This window comes from Rhinoderma darwinii, chromosome 8 (assembly GCF_050947455.1).
Source record: "Rhinoderma darwinii isolate aRhiDar2 chromosome 8, aRhiDar2.hap1, whole genome shotgun sequence".
NCBI lineage: Eukaryota > Metazoa > Chordata > Amphibia > Anura > Rhinodermatidae > Rhinoderma > Rhinoderma darwinii.
Window position 1 is genome coordinate 10,472,637 of NC_134694.1, and position 24,732 is coordinate 10,497,368.

At 41.6% G+C, this 24,732-nt stretch overlaps 1 protein-coding gene across 10 annotated transcripts in view; it reads left to right on the forward strand.

Annotated features, from left to right (window-relative positions):
* The window catches only part of CACNA1B (calcium voltage-gated channel subunit alpha1 B), a 214,581-nt gene that overhangs the window by 80,521 nt on the left and 109,328 nt on the right, over positions 1–24,732 (forward strand). For all 10 annotated transcript variants that reach the window (XM_075835026.1, XM_075835028.1, XM_075835025.1 and 7 more), the window contains exons 3-5: positions 5,513–5,604; positions 6,237–6,389; positions 8,328–8,518. In XM_075835026.1, coding sequence (XP_075691141.1) covers positions 5,513–5,604; positions 6,237–6,389; positions 8,328–8,518 — 436 coding nt within the window. The remainder of the gene's footprint in view (positions 1–5,512; positions 5,605–6,236; positions 6,390–8,327; positions 8,519–24,732) is intronic.

Genomic DNA, 24,732 nt, shown 5'->3' on the forward strand with positions numbered 1-24,732 from the left:
TTTTAGCTGTCGGGTAAGTAGCTGTAAAATTGGCTATCCTGGGGCTATGCTGTACATCTGTGAGTCTCGCAGATGAGTAATAGACATGGTGGAACTATCTAGCTGAAAGGTCGAATAAGGTGTAAGATTTATTTTCGCTTTCTTTAATAGGTGATATTTCTTACCTCTGTAACAGGCTTGGCTCACATGATTTTCTTTATAATTTACAACTTTTTCTTATCCCCCCCCCCCTCCCCTCCATAGTCTATGGACAGTTTAAGGTTCTTGCATGACCGAGTAAAAATGTTAGTTAGAATGCCCTTCCCATCCTCTATATCACCCTGTCAGCAGTTTTAAGGCCTTAAAACTGCTGACAGGTTCCCTTTAATTAACTATTTATGTTGATTCACACAATAAAATGTATATAAAAGTAGAACTACCCTTTAAGAAAATAAATATGGTCTATTTTTCACCCAACATTAATACAGACAATCTCTACAACATATTTTAATTTTGATTGACAATGAAGAGATTATTATTTCATGGATTCTGACGCCGGCTGTAAATTACAAGGGCTGTCAAAATTTAACAACTTTTCTCTCGCATGTCCGTGTCATTTATGTTTTCGAGATTGTAGCGATAGGATACAAGCCACTAGGCAAAGCAATACTGTATCTGTGGTCTTCATAAACAGTCAATTTGTTATCCCTCCCCTGACACTGATTTTATGGAGCAAATGTTCCCATCTTGGTACACAGAAACCATTTTCCTCTACTGATTTCTCCTTAGGGGACACTGATCGAGAGATGCCTTCTTGGCAAAGGACAACTGCGTCCGGCTTAAAATACAACAAAAATGGCCCACTGGAGAGACCTAGGACTTTTCATTGCAAAATTCGGTTCCATTTTCCTTCCACATTCCATACCGGGTTGACATGCACTATAGGTTTTACGTTCTGATTCTACATGTACACTAAATTGTCTTGGCTTCCTATATTCACTGGTGGTCAGCAGCTACCTGGGGAACCTAACCATTGGGTACTTTGGTTTAGAGTCAAGTCTATTAGACTTCTTACAATATGAACCATCAAGTTTTATGGGTATAGGGGCCACATATACAATATGGCCGTACCAACTATGGGTTTAGTGCGTACTAAAAAATCATAGTATATTTTTGGCAAAAAATGGAAACTTGATAATCCCAATGTGGAGTTTTAATGGCACATGTAAAGCTGTCCACAGACATTTTTCTTAAAGGGTAACTAAACCTTTAAAAAACTTTTGACATGTCATATTGACATGTCAAAAGTTTTGATAGGTGGGGGTCCGAGCATTGAGACCCCCACCAATCTCTAAAACAAAGCGGTAGAATCGCTCAGGTGAGCGTTGTGCTGCTTTGTTTCTGATTGGTTTTCCTCGGAACGGTGTACAGTCTAAATAGAGAATGAAGGAAAGCTGATCGGTAACGAAGTGGCACAGCGCTCACCCGAGCACTTCTGACACTTCGTTTTAGCGCTCGGTGGGGGGCCCGGTGCTCGGACCCCCACCGATCAAAACTTCTGACATTTCACTATAACATGTCAAAAGTTTTTTAAAAATGTACTTACCCTTTAAATACATTACAATATTGTTGATTCTCATTTGGTGAACCATTTTAGCCATTATATGCTATGGTCTGACAAACCAGCAGTTGGTCAAATCAGTGAGTTCCGCATTTCTGTTCACCAGACATTAGATATATGTCATGAAATCACAGAAATGCAATCAAAATGTAAAAAAATGTCCCCAAATTTTTCTTGACAATTCCTTTTGATCGTATCATATTGATGACAGAGGCAACACAGAGGGGTAACTTGTAGCTCCTGGGCTCCAGTTCAAAATGTGTAACAAGGCCCACCATCTCACATGGGCCATTTATAATACTGGTGTCTTCTTATGTTGCAGTCGGGCCTTTGTTTTGTCAGACACTAGGGCCCGGGGGCGTCTGCTACGTCCGTACCCTCTATAGCTGTGCCCCTAAAGCAATGATTATCATTACCAGGGCTCATTATCGGTCATATTACATAAAAAAAATCTTTACGCCTAGGCCACTTATAACCAGCTTCATAGATAATTTTCTTAAAACTCAACTTTTTGTTTTTGTTAGTTTTTGTCACTTAGTTTTCAATTAGTTTTTGTAGATATTATTTCCAAAGTAAGGTTTCAACCATATTAATGAACCAGAATCTTCTTTCCTGATAACCCTGGTAGTTTATTACATTTTATGGTGTGTACAAGGCAGGTTCATGATGATTCTGCTGCAGAGTTTTGCAATCGAGACAGTGTGTGATGTAACCGAAGCTGCCACAAGCCCCTTGGGGACGTGTGTATATTGTGTATGTGTGTCTGACGGCTTGCGCATATGATGGGCTGCAGCTGGGACCTATCACACGGTATGCCTCATGAGACAGACAAGCGAAGGGAATCCCAGACACAGTTGTCTCTTCATAACATCAGCATGACCATGTTTTCTGAGACAGAAACCGTTCGCCCTACTGTAGCCATGACAAAAATTGTACCATGGATTACTTTATATGTAGGTTGCCTTAACGTGTTCTTTGTGTAGGTGTGGAACTCTTTTAGACTGACACATTGTGAAGGCAGAAAAATAAAAGAGAATTTCCCATAGATTAAAAATTTGTAAAAAAAAAACCTGAGTTTAAAGGGGTATTCCCATCAAATGAAAATGGAACCCGCATATAACTGGGGAACGGGGGTCCCGCTGGCTGACTCATCCAGGTGGGGAATGAATGTAGAGGTGGCCGCGCTCTCTCTATTCACTTCTATGGGAGCTACAAAACCAGCCAAGCACACTTGCTATTTCAGAGTGAACATTCCTTCAAAAAGAGTATATTGGGGGTAAAGCATGGCATTTATGGAAATAGTGATAAATATTACCCCCTCCCTTCCGATCCCATGAGTTTCCCAAACTCATTCATCACAATGGAGAGAAAACACACATGCATGGTCACTTCTCCATTTACGATCAGAACTGTGACCTGCTTCTACAGATTGGTGAGGTTTCTTGCCCCTGGACGCTCATCCATTTTTTGGGACAACCCCATTACTATAAGGACAGATTGTACCAAAGATGTTAAACAAGTAAAGTTTCAGAAGTCAAACGTGGCCCTTAAAGCACTTTTTGTACACGAGGAGTAAGAAGTAAATAGGGTCAAGCTTTGCCCTCTTTTTGGCAAAGGGCCACAACCTAAGATGGCCTCCTTAATATAGTCCGACACTAGTCCATCTCATCTTATGGCGGTTCTATCTTGCTCTGGAAGATTGAGATAGAGACAGTGTCATTGGACAATCTTTAAAGATTTATTCTCTAAACCCAATAAAGTGTCCAGATCAATGTGCATTGTCACATCCAATCATCAATAACTCAGACGAGTACAGATTGGACGGCATAACAATATTAAAAATATACACTTTACATCTTCAAAAACATTACTCAAGCCTGAATTAATTCCTGCAAAGCTAATCTCATTAATTGCTCAATCAATCGATGGGTCTCTCTGAAAAATGGTTCTGTGGCATCTCAGTGGTTGCGCTGAGCACATGATAGAGGAAAAAAATATAATAAGTTCTTATTTGATGGGCTCGCTATACTCCAAGGGAACCTTATAGGGAATAATTGTTTTTATTATTTTAAACGTTGGAATGATATAGTCAACACCACTGTTTCCAATATGGCTACCAGTTCAAATCTTGGCAACTAAAGAGGTAAACCCAATAGATGTAAGAATATTTGGGTTTAAGTAGTCAAGTCAATAGAGTAAAGAGGACAATCCCTTTAAAGAAAAAAGGTCACCTCTTCTGACATGACTGTTTTAATAAATAATTGCATTCCCCATGAAAGAAAAAAATCTGGAGCATTTTTCTTACAACTCTACCTACTGACGTTCCTGTTATTCCTCCTAGAAATTTATGAATAAATTGACAACTGGGCGTTACCAGTTGGGGGTGTGTCCGTACAGAGATTGACAATGTCCAATCAGCGCTGACAGAGTGAGACTGTATAGAGACACACCCCTTTGACAAGGGGAATGGTAAGACCCAGGTGTCTATTCATAATTTTCTAGGAGGAATAACAGAGGAACGGCAGTTCTAAGAAAATATTTTCCAGAATTGTTATTTCACGGGGAATACAAGTGTTTACTAAAACAGACATGTCAGGAGAGGTAACAGGTCCTCTTTGGCAATTCATTTGAGAGGATTGTAGATGATCTTTACCTCCTCGGAGATTGTGACCATATTTCTATGAATTCTGATTGGGTGTCAAGAATATCCAGTTTTTCAGTAGATTTATTGGTCTTGCATTGAACTGGTCTGGCCCGGCAGGGCTTGATAGTACATCAAATGGGGCAAGTTCCTGACTAGCGTAAGTGGCCATATTTGAGGATCCGACATCTCAGGAGTTATATTGTTTAGAAACTAAAGAGCGCTTTTCTTCATGTTTTCTTGAAGGATTGATCACATATATTGTGAATTCTGTGCAGAGCTTTCTCAACATTTCATCTAAATCTACTCACAAAAATGCAGCAGAGAGCACCAAAGAGGAAACTTATTGCTTCGTGTCTCCACTGCTGAATCATTGTGTCACTAACTCTTTCTTTACTGCTAATAAAATATATGAAATACAGTCCCAGCTTGAAGCATCATATCGGTGAACTGCGGATGGCATAAAATCTCATTAACACTGGACGGTGCTGTCATTTTCATCATTGGGAAGACCTCCATGCAGATAGAAAGATTATTGATAGCCTTTGCATCAACGACTATGGACTTTATGTTGCTTTCCAGAAATAGGGGCAATTGTGACCTCATTGGTGGCACAGGGAAAGTGGCACATAGTCTGCAAACAGAGAAAAACTCCACCATTTAAGAACTATGTGTCTTATTTATATGTGAAACCCAATATGGCTACCATTAAAAGGGTTATCCGTTGTCACCCAGCTGTCCTGGAGTCCTGTATGGCAAACTTGACTGGTTGTGTTGTGACCCATTCCCACTTACAGAATTGCCATTCAGATACTTCTCCTATGTAATGGCAGCCATAATGGTTGTCACCCAGAAACGGAAACATTGAAAAAAACTTTGCAGAAGAGAAAGACGTCTATTTACTAGTATTTATGTATTTTTTATTTGGAGAAAATGACCTTTTGTCCCCAGGTCCCAAAGTTCCCCCAATAGGAAAAATCGGATTTCAAGCTTTACTGTAAAAGGAGCCATTGTATAGAACCAAACTCTGTGTACTAGACTCGTACGTAGTTTCTGGGCACTGCATAAATAAATGATAATGATATAATATTGATGGGTATTGGAATCCGCATAGATATATAATTCATGTGTACATATCCTTTGACGTATTTATTCCATTGGAATTTTTACAAACTCTTCCTAAGTATCTTGCTTTTATCATCTTGCAAGTATGAGATTATTGATGTTTCGCATAATTCTCGCTCAATAAATTATTTTTTCCTTTTATGCAGGATTCTGGCGACAGCTGGCACAGATTTTGACCTGCGGACATTGAGAGCAGTCAGAGTATTGAGGCCACTGAAGCTCGTTTCAGGGATCCCCAGTAAGTAACCTCATCCTTCCTTCCTGAAAACTTGTATGACTAGTTTTAGTCAAATCATCATCAAATTGGACAATACATTGTTCTATGTATAGAGGAAAAGTGGTTCCATCAATAATATAGTAAAGGGTTCTTTACAGTAAGAGCAGTTAAATTTTGGAAAATAGTAACAACAATTACAACATTGAAAAAAAGTTGAGACATTCATCTAATAACTAGTAGTATTAAGAGTTAACTAAAGGGGTAGAATTATGTTAAATTGATCCCTCTGTGAGCCCAAACTGGCTACCCTGGTGGTTGTCTTTAACCTTCCTCTGGACCAAATAGTTGGGTCCTTGAAAGGTTGAACTTGATGGACCGGTAGGTCTTTAAAAAGTTACGTAACTGGGCAACCAAATTATAGTCCTGACATGGAAGAGGTGAAGCTCAAAATATTAGGAGTTAGGCATAGTCTAAAGTGGCCAAGACAGTATTAGGGCTTCTTACAGTTACAACTAGATGTCTCCACTAAATGCCACCCTTCGTGGGTCCTTTGAACTTTGTGGCTTGTATTAAAGTCTTATTATTATTACTATTATTATTTATAAATGCCCTTATTTCTTACCTGATTAATGTCCCTATGTTCCAAATTTCAGGTCTACAGGTGGTGTTAAAGTCCATAATGAAGGCCATGGTCCCCCTGCTTCAAATCGGCCTGCTCCTATTCTTTGCAATCGTCATGTTTGCTATTATAGGGCTGGAGTTTTATATGGGAAAGTTCCACAAAACTTGCTTCTCTTACGAAACAGGTGAGGTTATAATTTTTTAGCTCAAGTAGCCAATGACCTGACAAACTAAGCTGAATATATTTTCTCTGCCAGCGATAGACACCTTGGACATCTATGGACATTGGACTATCCAGCTTCATAAGAGTGGTGGTTACACCAGTCTCAAGATCATTTGTGAACACCTTGTTTGAGGGGACCTGTAAGAGACGGAGATGTCTAATCCAACAAGCCCTTTAAACACAATTTTGCACATTGCCCCCTTCCCTTGCAAATGTATGATATTACCAGCTCAGGGTTGCATAACTTGTATCTTAAATTCTCGCATATTTGTATCAAAGAGATTGAAATCTCCATAAGAGCCTTGTTGTGGCTGTTTGCAGCTACTTTAATTGTTCTTTTGTCTAACTTTTCCAGCTTTGAGGCTAGAAAATGACCTCCAGGAAATGAGCGATCTGTCAGCATGTATCTCTGAGAAGCTCACCCATCCCTATCTAGAGAGGGTTTTTGGAGATCAAGGAAGCTTAGAGACCGATGTCAGGCAGTGTTAATAACTTTCTACTGTATCACACATGCAGACTCTCTGAGTTTTACCAATCCAAAGATGTGTTTTCCCTCTGAATCTCCTAATGTGGCGGGCAGAGAGTGTGCCAGGCCTCAAACGTATTAACAGAAAGCTATACAGTCCAAGCTGCTCCAATTTCTCTACATCAGAGACGATGCTTTTCTTATAAGCATCTTGTACCAGCAAAAGTATGGTCATTTTTTAAAGGTATTCAAGTACATACATATCCTCTTGTTGCTATAGACGTGATACTGTAATAACATGTCATGAAGGTCCCCTAATATTTCTACAAATGCCACTGTGCCCTTGTTCTCAGACCACATATACCAGCATGCCATGATCCTAAAAATCGCAATAACCAAAGTGACAAAATTCGGAGAACCCAAATATTGGTGTGACATTATTTCAAAGAGAATTTCTACCTACAGTACATTTATACATTCATAAGAAGGGACAACTACTTGTTTCACTAGCCTTATATGCTTCGTGTCACCAATTGGCAATGTGTCATTCTTCTTGGACATCAAGTGAGGAGACCAGTACTTTAAGGAGTGGAGACTATCCCACTGTTCGCCAGGGAATAAATTATTGACTATTGGACCACTAGGAAGTGGATATTATTCCACTAGGCTACCAGGGAGTGGATTCTATTCTACTATGCCACCAAAGAGTGGACACTCCTTTTCCTATTATAAAGAATTGTCTTAAAGCCCTATTTAGAGTGTTTTAGGATTACGTCTAGGTGAATATTACTTCTGGTACAGTTGTGTCCCAATTTTCTTACAAAGTTGGAAGTTATGATACATTACATACAGCAAGAACCCACTTATGAAGCCTTCAAAATCAACTGCTAACCAAAATTGGTTGGTATTAATCTATAATGAACCAGTAGGGAGTGGGAGCTCATCTACTAGACCCCCAAGCAGCGTCTGCTCTTCTTGTAGGCCACCAGCGAGTGGATTGTATTCCACTAGACCCCCAGAGAGTGGCTGCTATTCCACTAGGCCACCAGGGAGTGGCTGCTATTCCACTAGACCCCCAGGGAGCGGCTGCTATTCCACTAGACCCCCAGTGATTAAGGTGCTAGTGCACTATACCCCCAGGAAGTGGCTGCTATTCCACTAGACCCCCATGGAGCGGCTGCTATTCCACCAGGCCACCAAAGAAAGGACCCCCATTTTCCTGTTATAAGGAATGGTCTTGGAGATATAGTTAGGACATTTTAGGACTATGGTTTGATATTACGTCTTACAAAATTTGAATGAAACCTACAATATTTTTTAGTTTGGTCCCCAATGTTCCTATACAAAAATGGTATGCATATCTTTCTGTATAGTTAGATTATATGTAATAATTGAATCAGCTTAATCATTCCGAACTGTTTCTTCTGTAAACAGGGGAACCTGTCGCTGATTACCCGTGTGGAGAAGAACCTCCAGCTCGGACCTGTGATAATGAAACATCAGAGTGCAGGTTATATTGGAAAGGACCTAACTTTGGAATCACTAATTTTGACAATATCCTGTTTGCTGTCTTAACGGTTTTCCAGTGCATTACCATGGAAGGATGGACGGACATATTGTATAACGTAAGTGACAGAGCGCTTACAATCTGATGCCAGTGATGACAATTTTATAGATTAGTTTTCATTCATATTATTTATTACTAATGAAAAAAATGGCATATTGCAGAACCTTAAGTGGGCCAGGAACTTAGATATGTACATTATATTTGTAAGAACAGAAATGTATGGAATTTCGGCCTTGACGTATTTGGCCATGGGATGGTCTTGGTGAAATTGGACCAGTTTTGGATGAATGAGGAGATTCCTATCTTCATGTTTGGGGTTGGTATTTTTGTTTTTTTTAACGGTATATACATTGGTTGGTAGGTTATGGAAAATTAGATATTTGGGCAAATTTAAAACCCGATGCCGGATATGGTACATCCTAGTTTTTATTAATGTATTCTTCATAAATACAAGGTTTCCGATGGTGGAGATTATAATTCTTGCGGCATATGGGATATCTAGGACATTCTGTCCTGCGTAGGATAGAATTGCTTGTTCAATGGCTCAAGGAGCTGACACTGAGATTTGAATAGAAATGTGCCAATTAGCTGTAAAGTGGAAGCACCCGATGTAGTAGTGAGAGCGGAAAAACAGAAATCCCTGTTTCTTATTGTCGGAATTACTCCAAGTTTCATAAAAAAATGGGCGTTATATGTAAAGCCCTTCATAGCAGACTTCCACTTGAGGTTATAATCTCCTCACACAGGCTCCAAGTCATTTTCCATCTGCCCAGTGACTGATAGCGGAGGGATATAAAACCCAACAAACCGCCGCAAATACACAGTGATATTTTTATTTTTGCAAAGATTTGCATTATAAAGGTGGAATAAGGCCCTTCATTTTGCTTAATGGTAGCCAAGTCACTAGTTGGGGGAGGGGATGGTGCCGTAGAGCAGGCTCAGTTTTTCCCTACTTGCTATTGTACTTCAAGAAAAAGCCACAGAGCCGCCATATGCAATATTTGGTTAGGATCCCTGCAAAGCTGCATGCATGGACCTTATAGGTCCGTATGCACCATGAGGTACAGCAGACTCGCCTAGAATCATGGCATCATGGAATGGAGGTTGGCAGAATTTTCCTTATCATTGATTCATGCAGAATGGGTGAGAAAAAAACCTTTTTGTGCCTACATATAAAATCCAAGGCACATGAAGGTACAGTGTGGGCCCATAGCAGACCACAGATCAGTAATACTGCTGTGTTCATGATGCGTTACGTGGGGTCTATGAGTGTACTATGGAAGGGGATTTAAGACCTGAGATCCAGTTCTGAGACCGGCACTTGGTAGAAGAGTTTTTGAAGACTAGTACCCTCTTTCTTCCTTCTACTTTCTTAAATTTACAGGCCAGTTAATGGCTTATTTATACAAGCCAATGATTGGGCGAATGAGCATTACGTAAACAGGGCAGCGCTTGTTCGTCGGCTGATTTTCTCTTTTATGCTGCCCTGAAAACCATCGCTGTCAGCATCACATCTTTCCATGTAAACAGGGTACTGTATATGCTGACAACAGTATGTAAACTATGTGGAACCGAACGATCAAATTAACCATCATTCGTCCAAATACAGTTTACATTGGCCCGTGCAAGGGGCCTTTAAACAAGCGCCAATCGACCAGTGATTATCGGCGATCAGCGCTCGATATGGGCACATATCTGCCCGTGTAAACCCAGATTAACTCAGCCCCATTAGCACTACAGATCTTATGATGAGCAGCACATGAAAGCCGTATATATAGACTACCAGTCAAAGGTCAGAGTGGTTTTAGTGAGGAGGCTGGTGTAATATATTTGGACTGTCAATGTACAAGGTAGTCATTTGATTGGGGTGAACTAGTAATGATCACATGATAGGGGATCCCATGTTGATTTTTCTATGGGGCCCCTGTCTTTATTGCCTCCTTCCTACACCCTACACATTTGTAGGAAAGTTATTGTAGTGTCCTATTCCCTCAAAAGGTGCACCATTTGTGGTGTCCATGGCCGCGGACCGTCGGGTTTACTCACCCCCCGGCGGCCGCAGCCATGGATCTGTGAGCGCTGGCTCGCATCTCCTTCCCAGGAGACGCCAGTGCTCACTTCCGCTCCGGTCCGCTGTGCCCCGTAGGGTGCGCGCGCACACTCGTGCCAGGCCTTAAAGGACCAGTACGCACACATGGGAATTATCATCATCATCATCATCTTCATCATCATCATCAAGTAGCCCATGATTCCCTGGACTATAAGAAGGGCTCTGTCCCTTTGCTCATTGCCTGAGCGTTGTTAGTATTCCCATGTCAGTCTTGCAAATAGTCCCTTAGTGTTATCCTGTTCCCGTTGTTTCCCGTGCCCTGCTACCTGTATCCTGTATCCCGTGCTGTATCCTTGTTCCTGATCGTGTTAGTGTTGGAGTCGTGTCCTACTGCACCTGCTGTCATCCGCCACGTCCTGTGTCATCTGCCACGTCCAGTGTCATCTACCACATCCAGTGTTATCCGCCACGTCTGGCGCAACCTGCTGCACCTGCTGTCATCCGCCACGCCTGGCGTAAAGTGCTGCACCCACCTCCATCCGTGCTAAGCCTCGGTCACTGTCTGGACTATTCAGGTACCCTAGAGCAGGACTTTATTGATTGGGTGCTCTGTTGCTTGGCCAGCTGCCTCCCCGCTACGGCAGTGCGGCCTAGTGGATCCACATACCCACAGACCGTGACACCATTTTTTGATAAAAATTGGAAATTCCCCTGAAAAAGTCAGGCAGTATATAAGAAGGTAGTTGTATATATTCCTGATGGTTTCCCTTCATATTTATCCTCCTTGTAATTGCACTTTAATTGTCTCATTGGCATTTCCCGACTTATCCAATGTTAGTTTTTTCCCCGGTTTCCAGTCAGGAGGCTGATAAATGATTCTGGTTTTTAATGAATAGTCCTTCCATCTGATGCATAGTCAGACACTGAGATTTGCCTGAGTCAGACCTTTTGCTTCTGTCTAGCTGTAGACTTCCATTCCATCTGGTAGACCCGGTGATCGATGTATCCGTGTCTTGAGAGCGTTACTCTGTTCTACTTCCGAATGCCGTCAGTGATCATTTGTTATCTCATTGATTCTTATTTAATACATCAACAGCGCTGGCAAAATGAAAAGACAAAAAAGCAGAAGAAAATGTATGACTTTCAACTCAGAGATTGACCAGAAGGACTGATTGTCACTAAAGACCCTTCTATGTTCCTCTCTATTTTTCTTTTTGGGGTGGCATATAATTAAACACCTTGGGTATAGTCGTAGCCTCATGCCGTTGAGTCCTAGAGCCAGGCACTTTGCACGAGTCTCTAGTGTGAAGGTGCATGTAACCTTATCTAGCAGTTTGTTTACTAGTACTGTATCTCATTTACAAATGCTAGCTCGCTGTGTGCAGAGGCCTCGTGCGTAGGCGAATCCTCTGGAAAGTGCAGTCTCTGAAAATGTCTGGTTTAAAAATGGACAAATCTGGATTCCTTTTTTATCTTCTCTGAAACGCTGCAAGGAAACACCAGAGTATAAATATACACGAAGAAAACGTATCGCATGTACGGTAGCATTATAGATGAAAATTTGCCGCTCAAATTGTGGAAGTCAGGCACTGTTCACACTACTGTCATAGCTTATAGGGAGTTTTCTCGCCAGGACAGCCACTGTTTCAATAGAAGCCAGTCTCTGGAAATCATCTGGTATCGCTGTGGGAAGCTTTATCTGGCCATACATTTAATCTGTAATGTGTCACTGCGTGGTGAAATGTAATGCATGGACACACCGGAGTCCCCATGACCAGTTCCCGGCTCATAGGAGGGGGGGGGGGATCCCGAGCAAATGACCCACCTCTATGACGTCCATAAGTTCTAATAGTCATGATTTGTATGATGGATCTGTTTTCCAATGAATCCTGATTGTTCCCATTGACTTGAAAGGGGGTTGTCAAGGTTCCAGTAAATTATTTTGAGGGCCCACCCCCCAGTTATACGGAACGTATGTATGTCCCCTTCATGGTAAACGTTCTTTTTACCTTCATACATTCAGATCGTATAATTTGGTTGTGGTTGGGTCCATGTTACCATATAAGAGTCAGGGTCCAACAGGAAATCCTTTGGTAGACTATTCTAGCCCTACATTTAAAGAGAACCTTTCACCTCCCCATACATGTGCAGCTGAGTGCAGCATGTAATCGGCAGGGCTGCACAAACCCTGGGGCACTTTCAATTTTTTTCATACCTTCCTCCGTTATTTAGATATCGGTGCCGTTATACTTGGCGCCCGGTATTTAAATAACCCCCTGAACTGTCAATGGGGCGTGTAAGGGCAAGGGGCGTGTTACTATGACTGTGATGCTGTCCAATCAGCTACGGACAGTGCCACAGCAAGAGCTGGAGAGAGGAGAGCGTGTGTGCGCGCAGCTTGGGGCTGTGCGCACGCGCTCTCACTCACTCTTCAGCTCTCGGCAGACAAGGACAAGACCGTGTGATCTCTCGCGAGAGATCACACAGTCTAGTGAGTGAGAGCATGCGCGCACACACTCTCCTCTCTCCAGCTCTTGCTGTGGCTCTGTCCATAGCTGATTGGACAGCGTCACTGCCATAGTAACACTCACCATTGCCATTACACTCCCCATTGCCATTACACACCCCATTGACAGCTCAGGGGGTTATTTAAATATCGGGCACCAAATATAACGGCACCGATATCTAAATAACGGAGGAGGGTAGGGAAAATTTTTTAAAGTGCCCCAGGGTTTGTGAAGCCCTGCCCATTATATGCCACACTCAGCTGCACATGTATGGGCAGGTGAAAGGTTCTCTTTGCCCCAAGGGTACAGTGCTAAGAACTGCAGATGTGCGAAGGTAATCTGGTCATTGTGGTTATTGATGTATATTAGATTTCAGGTCAGAAATTATATGAGTTCCTTGTGGACAGACAAGCTGCTAATTTCAGCTACACATATGTATGTAAGGATTTCTGGAGAGTCTCGGCACTGGAGTTATGTCAGATGAAGTAGTGATCATGGGGCATCTAGACCTTTTTGTCAGTTGCCTTGAAATGGCTGATAACAGGAAGGAATTGATGACATTTTCATGTACAACAAACGTAGATGAGATAGACATTAGGTTTAGTGCCCCTTTAAATCTCTGACCATCTCGTAGTCTGTCATCTCTTTTCCGTTGATGTCGTCATCTCTGCGCCTGTCTCCTGGAAGTTCTATATCTGCCTGTCTACTCTATCTCTGTCGCCATTGTGTCTATCCACGCAACATACTGTCATTCTGCGTCTAGCTTCCATGTTTTATTGTCATAGCATAGGACTATTTCAAGTGCCGTAAATCACTTGTCAGCAGGACTATATTCATTATAAAAACCTGAGCATATGCAATATACTGTACTGTAAGCTGCGGCTCTGTCTGACTGCAGGCTTAGGTTTGTCTGTACAGTTGTAGCAAAAATAAAGGTGTCATTTTATGTATCTTTTATGCATTATGAAAAACCTAATCTTGTCAGGGATCCTTACCATGTATATTGTTTGCAAAAATATTATCCTCACATATATGTGTGTATACATATCAGTATATTACACAAAGAACTGGAATGTAACAAAATGGAGAATGTATCAGGGACACGCCTATGGAGACACTGCCCCTGGAATGCAAGAGGAGTGTACAGATGGACTTACAGCTGAGGAGCCAATGGGGCTTAAGCATGTCCCACATCTCTAGGGAGGAGATGGTGTTTCTTTCTTTGTTCAATAAAAAGTTTAGTTCTTACTTCCTACTTAACTGAGGGAGGATGTGTATCAACATTTGTCTGTCTGGTGTACTTTTTCCACGCATGCCCTCAGTTTTCAATTTACAGAGGTGCTATTCGGTGTGAAATAACAGGGAGAAGGAAGTTTTGCCCTGACAATCTCACTGGGTTATAATCAATATCTAAACTCCAAAAGCAGTTATAATGGGGGCGGGGTACTGTTTACAACAAAAACGTCCCCCCCATGATTTACCATACAGGCAGCTCCGTATTATGAACCATACACAGAAGAACAGACCAGAGCTCATAGCCAATTTTTTGTAAAAATAAAAATGTATTTATTACACACATATAACAAACAATGTATTAAAATATATAGGACAAGACCCTAGTAAGAACCCCCCCCCCCTGAGGAAGCACCTATAGCGAAACGCGCGTTGGGGTTCATGTGGAGGAGCAAACATTGATCATTACTTCCCTCTTGCTGTTATGGGTGAGACTGTTGTTATAAAGTATATATTGATGCACTGACACTTTATCCCATTCCCCCCTTTTTTCCACCAACCTGATATGTTTACAGAGTTTACTTACCATCAATAGGGAACTCGTTCTGGGTTTAAATATATATCTTATAAACCATTCAATATAGCCTTCATATTTAGACATGTTATCCAGCAAGTGTCATTATTCGCTCCGTTGTTCTTACTAGGGTCTTGTCCTTATATATATATTTTAATACATTGTTTGTTATATGTGTTTAATAAATACATTTTTACTTTTACAAAAAATTGGCTATAAGCTCTGGTCTTTTCTTCTGTGTATGTCTCACTGGGTTATGTACAGTTCTTGGGGTCTTCCTCCACCCTTTCAGAGTGATTTACAGCAGGAACGACCTCTGACAAACTTGTAACTTTGTATAGTGGTATTGTTTGGGCTGCGTACAGTATGGCGGTATTCTTTATGCACAGTATGGCCCTGTATAGCAGTATCATTCATACACTGCACAGTATGGCGGTATTCTTTATGCACAGTATGGCCCTGTATAGCAGTATCATTCATACACTGCACAGTATGGCGGTATTCTTTATGCACAGTATGGCCCTGTATAGCAGTATCATTCATACACTGTACAGTATGGCGGTATTCTTTATGCACAGTATGGCCCTGTATAGCAGTATCATTCATACACTGTACAGTATGGCGGTATTCTTTATGCACAGTATGGCCCTGTATAGCAGTATCATTCATACACTGCACAGTATGGCGGTATTCTTTATGCACAGTATGGCCCTGTATAGCAGTATCATTCATACACTGCACAGTATGGCGGTATTCTTTATGCACAGTATGGCCCTGTATAGCAGTATCATTCATACACTGCACAGTATGGCGGTATTCTTTATGCACAGTATGGCCCTGTATAGCAGTATCATTCATACACTGCACAGTATGGCGGTATTCTTTATGCACAGTATGGCCCTGTATAGCAGTATCATTCATACACTGCACAGTATGGCGGTATTCTTTATGCACAGTATGGCCCTGTATAGCAGTATCATTCATACACTGCACAGTATGGCGGTATTCTTTATGCACAGTATGGCCCTGTATAGCAGTATAATTCATACACGGCACAGTATGGCGGTATTCTTTATGCACAGTATGGCCCTGTATAGCAGTATCATTCATACACGGCATTGTGCTGTCATTTATGCACAGTATGGCCCTGTATAGCAGTATCATTCATACACGGCATTGTGCTGTCATTTATGCACAGTATGGCCCTGTATAGCAGTATCAGTCATACACAGCATTGTGCTGTCATTTATGCACAGTATGGCCCTGTATAGCAGTATCATTCATACACGGCATTGTGCTGTCATTTATGCACAGTATGGCCCTGTATAGCAGTATCAGTCATACACAGCATTGTGCTGTCATTTATGCACAGTATGGCCCTGTATAGCAGTATCATTCATACACGGCATTGTGCTGTCATTTATGCTCAGTATGGCTGAATTTAAAGGGCTTTTGTTGTAGTTGTCTTGTTGTAATTTTCACTTTTGACCTGTAGCCCCGTTTTTCTCATCGTACGTGACCATTGATGCTGCTCACCCAGTTGGTGGTGCAAGTCCTGTCTGTATTTAATTTTGTTACAGCAGTGCTAGGGAAAATGACAAGTAACCCATTGAGATACAATGATTAATCGTGCCAAATGACAAACAGCTCTGCTACATCTGTGCTCTTCTTACGTGTGGAAGCGTAGAGCCGTGGTTGCGTCTGCACATATATGATCCCGTTTCTATGATTAATGTGCTGTCTTAGAAAGCAGCTTGCAAGCAAAATGTAGGGGAAGTGAAGACAACAAAGATGTTTCGCAGTGGGGAGCAAGTAACACAAAGCAGCATTGTGATGTCTTCAGAAAGTCTTGAGAAATAGCGGGGGAAGCCATTTTGTTGTCTGCAACAACGTTTATACCAAAGGTGTATTTTCCTATTTATGTATTATCCATAATTTATATGATGCTGGTATATTCACAGGCTTTATAGAGTATGTATCTATTCACATCAGTCCATGCCTCAGTGCAGCTTTCAATGTAATCTATCTCTCTCTCTCTCTCTCTCTCTCTCTATCTATCTATCTATCTATCTATCTATCTATCTATCTATCTATCTATCTATCTTATATCTATCTATCTATCTATCTATCTTATATCTATCTATCTATCTATCTATCTATCTATCTATCTATCTATCTATCTATCTATCTATCTATCTATCTCCTATCTATTTATCTATCTATCTATCCATCCATCCATCCATCCATCCCACCCACATCTATCTTTCTATCTATCTAAAAACAGTTGAGCAATTATTTCAATGGGGAGAGGGGAATCAGCCGCTTCTAGATCCCTCGTCTTATCTCCAATGGGAACAAAGGAATGGGAATGTTGAACTCCAACGTGCCGATCCTTCTTTTTCCCCCATCTGCTTTGAGCTAGAGTTGGATGGCCCCAATTAACATTAGTTCATCGGCCGAGTTTTGTCTAATGTATATGGGCACCTTTAGATATCTGTACAAGTATAACTATTGAGCTCTGTCACTTGTTGGATAATTCCTCAGTGCTGTTGGTTCAGTTGCAATGAATGAGATTTTTAGTCCTGTGAAATGAGGACACTGGTTTTATCAGCAGGGTGATGGTAAATCACCAGTAATGGCTGACTGCTTACTGGCTGCATTCATGGCAGGCCAGGGGAAGCTTACGTCTGCTGCTTCATTCATCATTCATGAGGACGGAGTTATGTGGTTTTCCTAGCAGGTTATTGAGTGATGGTTTTCAGTCGGATGAGAGATTGATTGTTTACAGGAATGACCACAGTGATACCAGGACAGGAGAGCCTATAGTTTGCGGGTGAGGTGGCACCTGCTTATCTGTTTCCACTCACAAACTTCAAACATGTTTGGGGGCAACCTTCATAGATCTACAATGTATAGTCTCATCACCTTCCACCTAACCCACCAGCATTTACCTCCATGTTTTTTTTGTAGATTACTAATAACATTCCAGATTATCAGGAAATTACCTGATGATCTGGGAATTCTGCCGTGAAGACCAGATACACCAATTTCAAAGCCGGTGGGCATTTTTTTTGCATTACACACTGTGGTATAACATAAAGCTCCTGAACCCCAGCTCAAAATCTATAACAGGGCCACGTACCATGAGCCATTTATAATACTGGTGTCTCAGTGCCTTCAAGCCCCCTCATGCTCCAGGGATGCTACCTCTGCACCCCCTATAGTTACGCACCTGCTTTGATAGTATAGCATTCGCAGTGTAGGAATGGAGGGCATTCAATTTCAAGTACAGGACCCTAGTGTATGACAAAGGAAAAAAACACCAAATTGAGAATCCCTGTGTCCTGCTCCGTCCCCTCAGTTCCTGCATCGGGCATAGCACAGTTTTGCTTGAAGTGTTCCTTTAAATACTTAGCCAGATCTTAGATAGATAGATAGATGGATAGATAGATAGATAGATAGATAGATAGATAGATAGATAGATAGATAGATAGATAGATAGATAGATATTAGATAGATAGATATTAGATAGATAGATAGATAGATATTAGATAGATAGATAGATATTAGATAGATAGATAGATATTAGATAGATAGATAGATAGATAGATAGATAGATAGATAGATAGATAGATAGATAGATAGATAGATAGATAGATAGATAGATAGATAGATAGATAGATAGATATGAGATAGATAGATAGATATGAGATAGATAGATAGATATGAGATAGATAGATAGATAGATAGATAGATAGATAGATAGATAGATAGATAGATAGATAGATAGATAGATAGATAGATAGATAGATAGATATAAGTGGTTCCTGACTCATTTAACATACATATATTTTATTTGATTAACCCTCCAGTAGCTCGGTGCTGAATACATAGACGTAATTATCCAGTGTGGGGATCTGTACACTATATCAGTGCATGTGAGTGTGATATTGGTAAGAATTCAAATAATATTTTTATCTCCCTCATTGAAACTAAAGGGAAATTAAACTTATTTAAACACTTCAGTAAACAATTCAGTATTTTGTTAATTACAATATATTTGCATAATCTTTCAATAGCTACTCATGGGGAACCAAAAGCTCAATTCAATAACTCAATGCATCCTCTGTGGATCACATAGATGTTAGATTCAGGAATATGAGATTCTTGACATTATAGACTGTAAGCTCTTCAGAACACATGAGAACAATCTGCAGCACTTGGTGGGTAGTTCGAGTCTCCAATCAAGGAAATGTGGGTCATAGCTAGGCAGCGCTGGCTTGGCATGTGCCCAGGATCAGACTGGCCCATCAGAGAGCCAGAGGATCCTCCTGTGGGCACAGGCTCTGACACAATAATGGACATTAAAGGTCCAGCAGACGACAACTCCATTTGGAGCGCTCTGGAGTCAATCATTTGCCACTGGAGTCTATTTCTTATGGGATGATTACCTATTAGACCTTAATGATGATATGTCCTGTGTGTACAATGATAACAACAAGGACTGTGATAAAATTAAAAGTAAACATGTACATGTTCTATTGAGATGGAAAATGGGTCCTCAGAATCATCTGTTCTGGTGGGCCCAAGGAACGTCAGTCTGATGATGCATGTGCCCCTAGTGCTGGGTGCCAGGGGGTGGCAAGTGCAGCAAACTGAATCTTTCCCCCGGTGAAGGAAAGTCTAGTTACATTGTCGGACTGGAGTACCTTGGGCCCACTAGAGGAAATAATTATTGGGGCCCATCCTGTCAGCTGTATAGAAATAATGCGACCACTCTTAATTGTGTAGTAAATTGTGTGTAGTAAACCAAAGACTAAGGTGTACCTATATCTAGAACTAACTGCAGAATCCAGGCGGAGACCAGTGGAGAGAGGGTCACGCGTGCGCGCAGCTCTCTCTATTCTGTTGTATGATTCTGTTCTGGAAACCGCCGAGCAGCTCTTGCTCTGCTCTTTCTGTAACTCCCATTGAAGAGAATGGAGAAAGCGCGCGCACGCAGCTGGGACCCACATCTATCAGATGTTTTTGCCATTTCCTGTGGCTATGCCATAAATGTCTAAGATGGGAAAACTTCTTTAATACAATAGAGTGAAATCCAGTGACTCACGGGTGACGTCTTCGCAGACTGGAGTCGCTCACTTTTTCTTTTCTTCTTCATCTGGCCCAGATTGCGCTGACGCCTTTTACGAATAACTTCTGCAGAATTTTCAACACAAACATCTTTGGCTTCTTGCTTTTCTAGCGCCTCCCCACCGTTTACAAAACCGTCACCATTTATAGTGCCCAAGATGGAAATAATGCCCCCTTGGTGCCACACACTATAATAGTACGCCTTTTAGACCCCATAATAATAATAATAGTGCCATACACAGCTCCCTGTCGATAGTGCCACACACAGCCCCCTGTATATAGTGGCACACACAACCCCCCTCCTATAGATAGTGCCACACACACACGACCCAATCTTACAGATAGTGCCACACAGTGCCTCTGTAGTAGATAGCACCACACAGCCCTCCCCCTCTCAGGCCCCCTATTCTTTTAATGGGTGTGGGGACCAGAGGTGGGACCCACACCTATCAGGTATTTATGGAATATAAGACATTAGTGCATTACATAAGGTACTGCTGTCATGGGTCTGGCCAAATAGGGGACCTGCCTGTCAGCTTAAAATCAGGATAAGCAGCCACACAGCTGGAGAACACATACAAATTTCTGGCTGCCAGCAGACACTAGTAGGGGGCGCTCACTGGCTAAGGATTTATTCATCTACTCTTGAGTTAATTAAGAAGAGACAGAAAAAGCTGATAGCAGTGAAGAATCGCAGTGCTCAGCTAGACTGAGAGAGTCCCCGACCATTTAACTGTATGGGGCCTTGAAACTTCTACTTGCGGTCTTCAACCTATACCCCTCCAAGGCAAACAAGCACCAGGACCCATTCTCCGCCTCAATGGGGTCCCAGTTGATGTATGCCCACCGACGTGACTGATATAGTCCCTTAATTAATATAGTGTAAATGTCAATATTGTCCCATAATTCATAGCTACTGGGCTTGTCCCCGTTTGCTATGTACAGCATCATCAAAATTTGCTTATATTTTTATGGATTTTTGCCCAAATCCTGACTGTTACTGAGCAGAATTATAGAAAAAGCCCCTTTAAGTCACATATATATATATATATATATATATATATATATATATATATATATATATATATATATATGGCAGGATCGGGGATTTTATTTTTTCTGTACAGAAGGAGAGCTTAGAAGCTGGAGCCAGCAAAGCGGGAATGAAACTCACATCTATTATATATAGTGATCTAGAACAGGCTGCAGGCAGCCGTCACACGCACTTATTATACTGTACCAACACAGACTACATTCCCCGTACTACAATGCACAATGTCACACACACGCAGGGCGCTTCTTCTTGTCAGATCTGTAAATACGGGTTAAATTCGGGTTAAAAACATGTGGCAAAGGACCCGTATTTACTCCACTATGTACGGGAGGGAAAAAATACGGCCGTGTGCATGGGGCCTGAGGGGTAGTTCACACGGAGATTTTTTCAGGAGGAAAATCTGCCTCAAAATTCAGTTTGGAATTTTCGCAGCGTTTTTCGCGCCATAAAACGCAGCGAAATACGCTTTCTCTGCCTCCCATTGATGTCAATGGGAGGTCAGAGATGTAAACGCCCGAAGATAGGGCATGTCCCTTCTTCTTCCCGCGAGTCGGTTTTTCCGCTCGCGGGAAAAAAACGCCTCCGCCTCCCATTGAAATCAATGAGAGGCATTTTCGTCCGTTTTTTGGTGCGTTTTGCGGCGCGGTTTCCACGTCAAAAAACTTGTCAAAAAACTCTGTGTGAACTCCCCCTAAATAGGAGACATGCAATTATGTTATATACAAGAAAAAAATTATTTCCCCACATTTCTCTCATGCGGTTGTATTATTTAAATATTGTCATTGTTTTCTATATGCACGTGTATATCCAGCTTAATCTGAAGAGATATGGCTCCCTATAACATGCTGGATAAATGGTGTACATAGAATAGAGAGGGCATAGCAAAGATCAAAATGGGCTCTTATTATGTTGCTGGGTTTTGACACCCAGGACAGCAGGGACTGCTGTTTAAATTCCCCTCCATGTCCTTTACAGGACCCCTGCGTCAGTTCTCCCTCCCCCCCCTTGTTTGCTAACTATGCAGTTCCTCTTGGATATGGGGAGTCATGTACAGGTTCTTGCCACCCAATGGCAAAGGGAATGGTACCAACCAGGGTAAGGGACACTATCCAAGGGCCCCATAACAGTTGCATGGTTTGCCTCTATGGTACACACACTCTGGGACTGTGACCTGTGCCACAGACTAGCATCATAAAACAATTTAGATGGGTCAATCCATCTGAGATCCAGCAGCCACCAACCAATGGAAGCAACTTTATTGGGATCCAGAAATTTAATGAAATAGCTGCATTCATCTGTGGTCAATAAAAATCACATAGAAGCAAGAGTAAGGGTCCGTTTACACTGGCTCATTTTGGCGATAACAACGAGCGCTGATCAACGAGACAGCTCGTTAATCGGCGTTCGTTTTCTCCTTTCACAAGGAGCAATGTATGGGGATGAGCGCTCATTACTACGATTGCTCGTCCCCATACATTTCTATCATATCTCCCTGTTTACACACGATACGGATTCGTGCAGCATAAACTATATCATCAGCCGATGAACGAGTATTTACTCGTTCATCGACTGATCGTTGCTCTGTTTACACAGGGCAATTATTGGGAACGAGCATTCGTTAAACGCCCGTTTGCCTGATAATTGGCCCGTGTAAAAAGTGCCATCGGGCATTGATTTAGCCTTATACATACTGGTCAGCCTGGGGCTCCTCAAGCCCACCAGAGGAAATAATTTTTAGGTGCAGGTCCGATTTCAATTCCATTGCCCACTTTGTTCTTGTCATTGCGCACACTGGACATATCATCAAAAAGATCTAATAGGTTATTTGTGCATCAACCCATAGGAAATAGGCTTTAGTGGCAAGTGATTGGCTCCAAATCGGGTTGTCTCCTGTCAGACCTTTGGAGCCCATCAGTGTCAGACCCTTGGTCCACCGGACTGGTACAGTCATTGTGGGCCAGTCTGAACCTGCATATTGACCATATATATAAGCTAGATAAACCTGTGTCTGTGCATTTAACAACATAAGGGTATGTTCACACGTAGTCAACCAAAACGTCTGAAAATCCAGAGCTGTTTTCAAGGGAAAACAGACCCTGCTTTTCAGACGTTTTTTACCAACTCGCATTTTTACCAACTCATTTTTTTACCAACTCGTTTTTGGAGCTGTTTTCATTGGAGTCTATGAGAAAACAGCTCCAAAAACGTCTGAAAGAAGTGTCCTGCACTTCTTTTGACGAGGCTGTATTTTTACGAGTCGTCGTTTGACAGCTGTCAAACGACGACGCGTAAATAACAGGTCGTCTGCACAGTACGTCGGCAAACCCATTCAAATGAATGGCCAGATGTTTGCCGACGTATTGCAGCCCTATTTTCAGACGTAAAACGAGGCATAATACGCCTCGTATACGTCTGAAATTTGGCCGTGTGAACATACCCTAACCCCTTACAGAAGACCATTCCCAACGCCAACTGTTGAAGATTGAGCTTCCTCAAAGAGGATGTTCCTAGCCGTCTTTTACAGGTATCACCCATGTACATTAAAATGTTAAACGCATACCCCAATGACTCCATGGAAATCAGAAGTGCGAGCCATGTTTATAACACCTATGCTGCTTCTATCTATCTGATCGTACCGAAGATACTCCTCGGAGAACAATAATACCAATCTGTTGAATTATTATATTGAGCTTTCGGTTCCAGTTGAGTAGCCACAGAAAGGTTATGCAAATATATTTTAATTAGTAAAATGCTGGATTGTTTACCGAAGCGTTTACATTCACTTCGCTTTCCTTTCGTATGAATGAGGGAGATAAAAATATTATTTGAATTGTTAATAGTATCAGACTCGGAGGCAATGACATCGTGTATATTTCAGCTAATCCCTCATTGACAAAAAAAAAATTAGATATTCCTGTATATTTAGTGCCGAGACACTGGAGAGTTTATCAAAATGCTAAGGAAGAAGATGTCATGTTTTAAAGTGGACTTCAATTCCCAGATTATAGTTGAATAGTGGAGAGTACTATGTATTTTTTTATTTATGCGTTTGCTGGGAGTACTGGTCAATTTCAACATGATGAGAGTACCATTATATTGTCTCAGAATAGACTGTATTATTGCATGGGGACAATATGAAGAAAATAACATGAGAGAACCATCATCTTGCCTTGGAACAGTTTGTTGGATATTTTCGGTCTTGAAGAAGTTATTGTGAGAAATATTTTTGTTGGATCATTGACCTGGGGCAACAAGTTGGAAGATCTTCTACGTTGGGGCACTATGCTCGGAGAGGGGTTGTCTAGGATAAATAAAAAAACCATGACAGCTTTCTTCGAAAAACAGCACCACAACTGTCCACAGGTTGTGGATGGTATTGCAGCTGAACCGCATCCACTTCAATGGAGTTGAGCTGCAATACTAAACACAATCCATAGACAGGTGTGGCACTGGAAGAAAGCAGCCATGTTTTTCGAATCCTGGACAACCCTATAAGCTAGTAAGTCAGAAGTTTCCAGTTTTTGTTGTGAATTGAGAGAACCCTTATCTTGGTGCGTTAAACTGGCAGTATCATCATGTTCGAGCAGTAGACTGAAAGAACCTTCATGTTGAACCATTAAACTTAGAGAACTGTTTTTTGACCAGTACATAGTGAGTACCACTGTGTAAAGGCATGTTGAGCAGGGCTGACGTAGAGTCAGATATTGGGTCCACTGAGCTT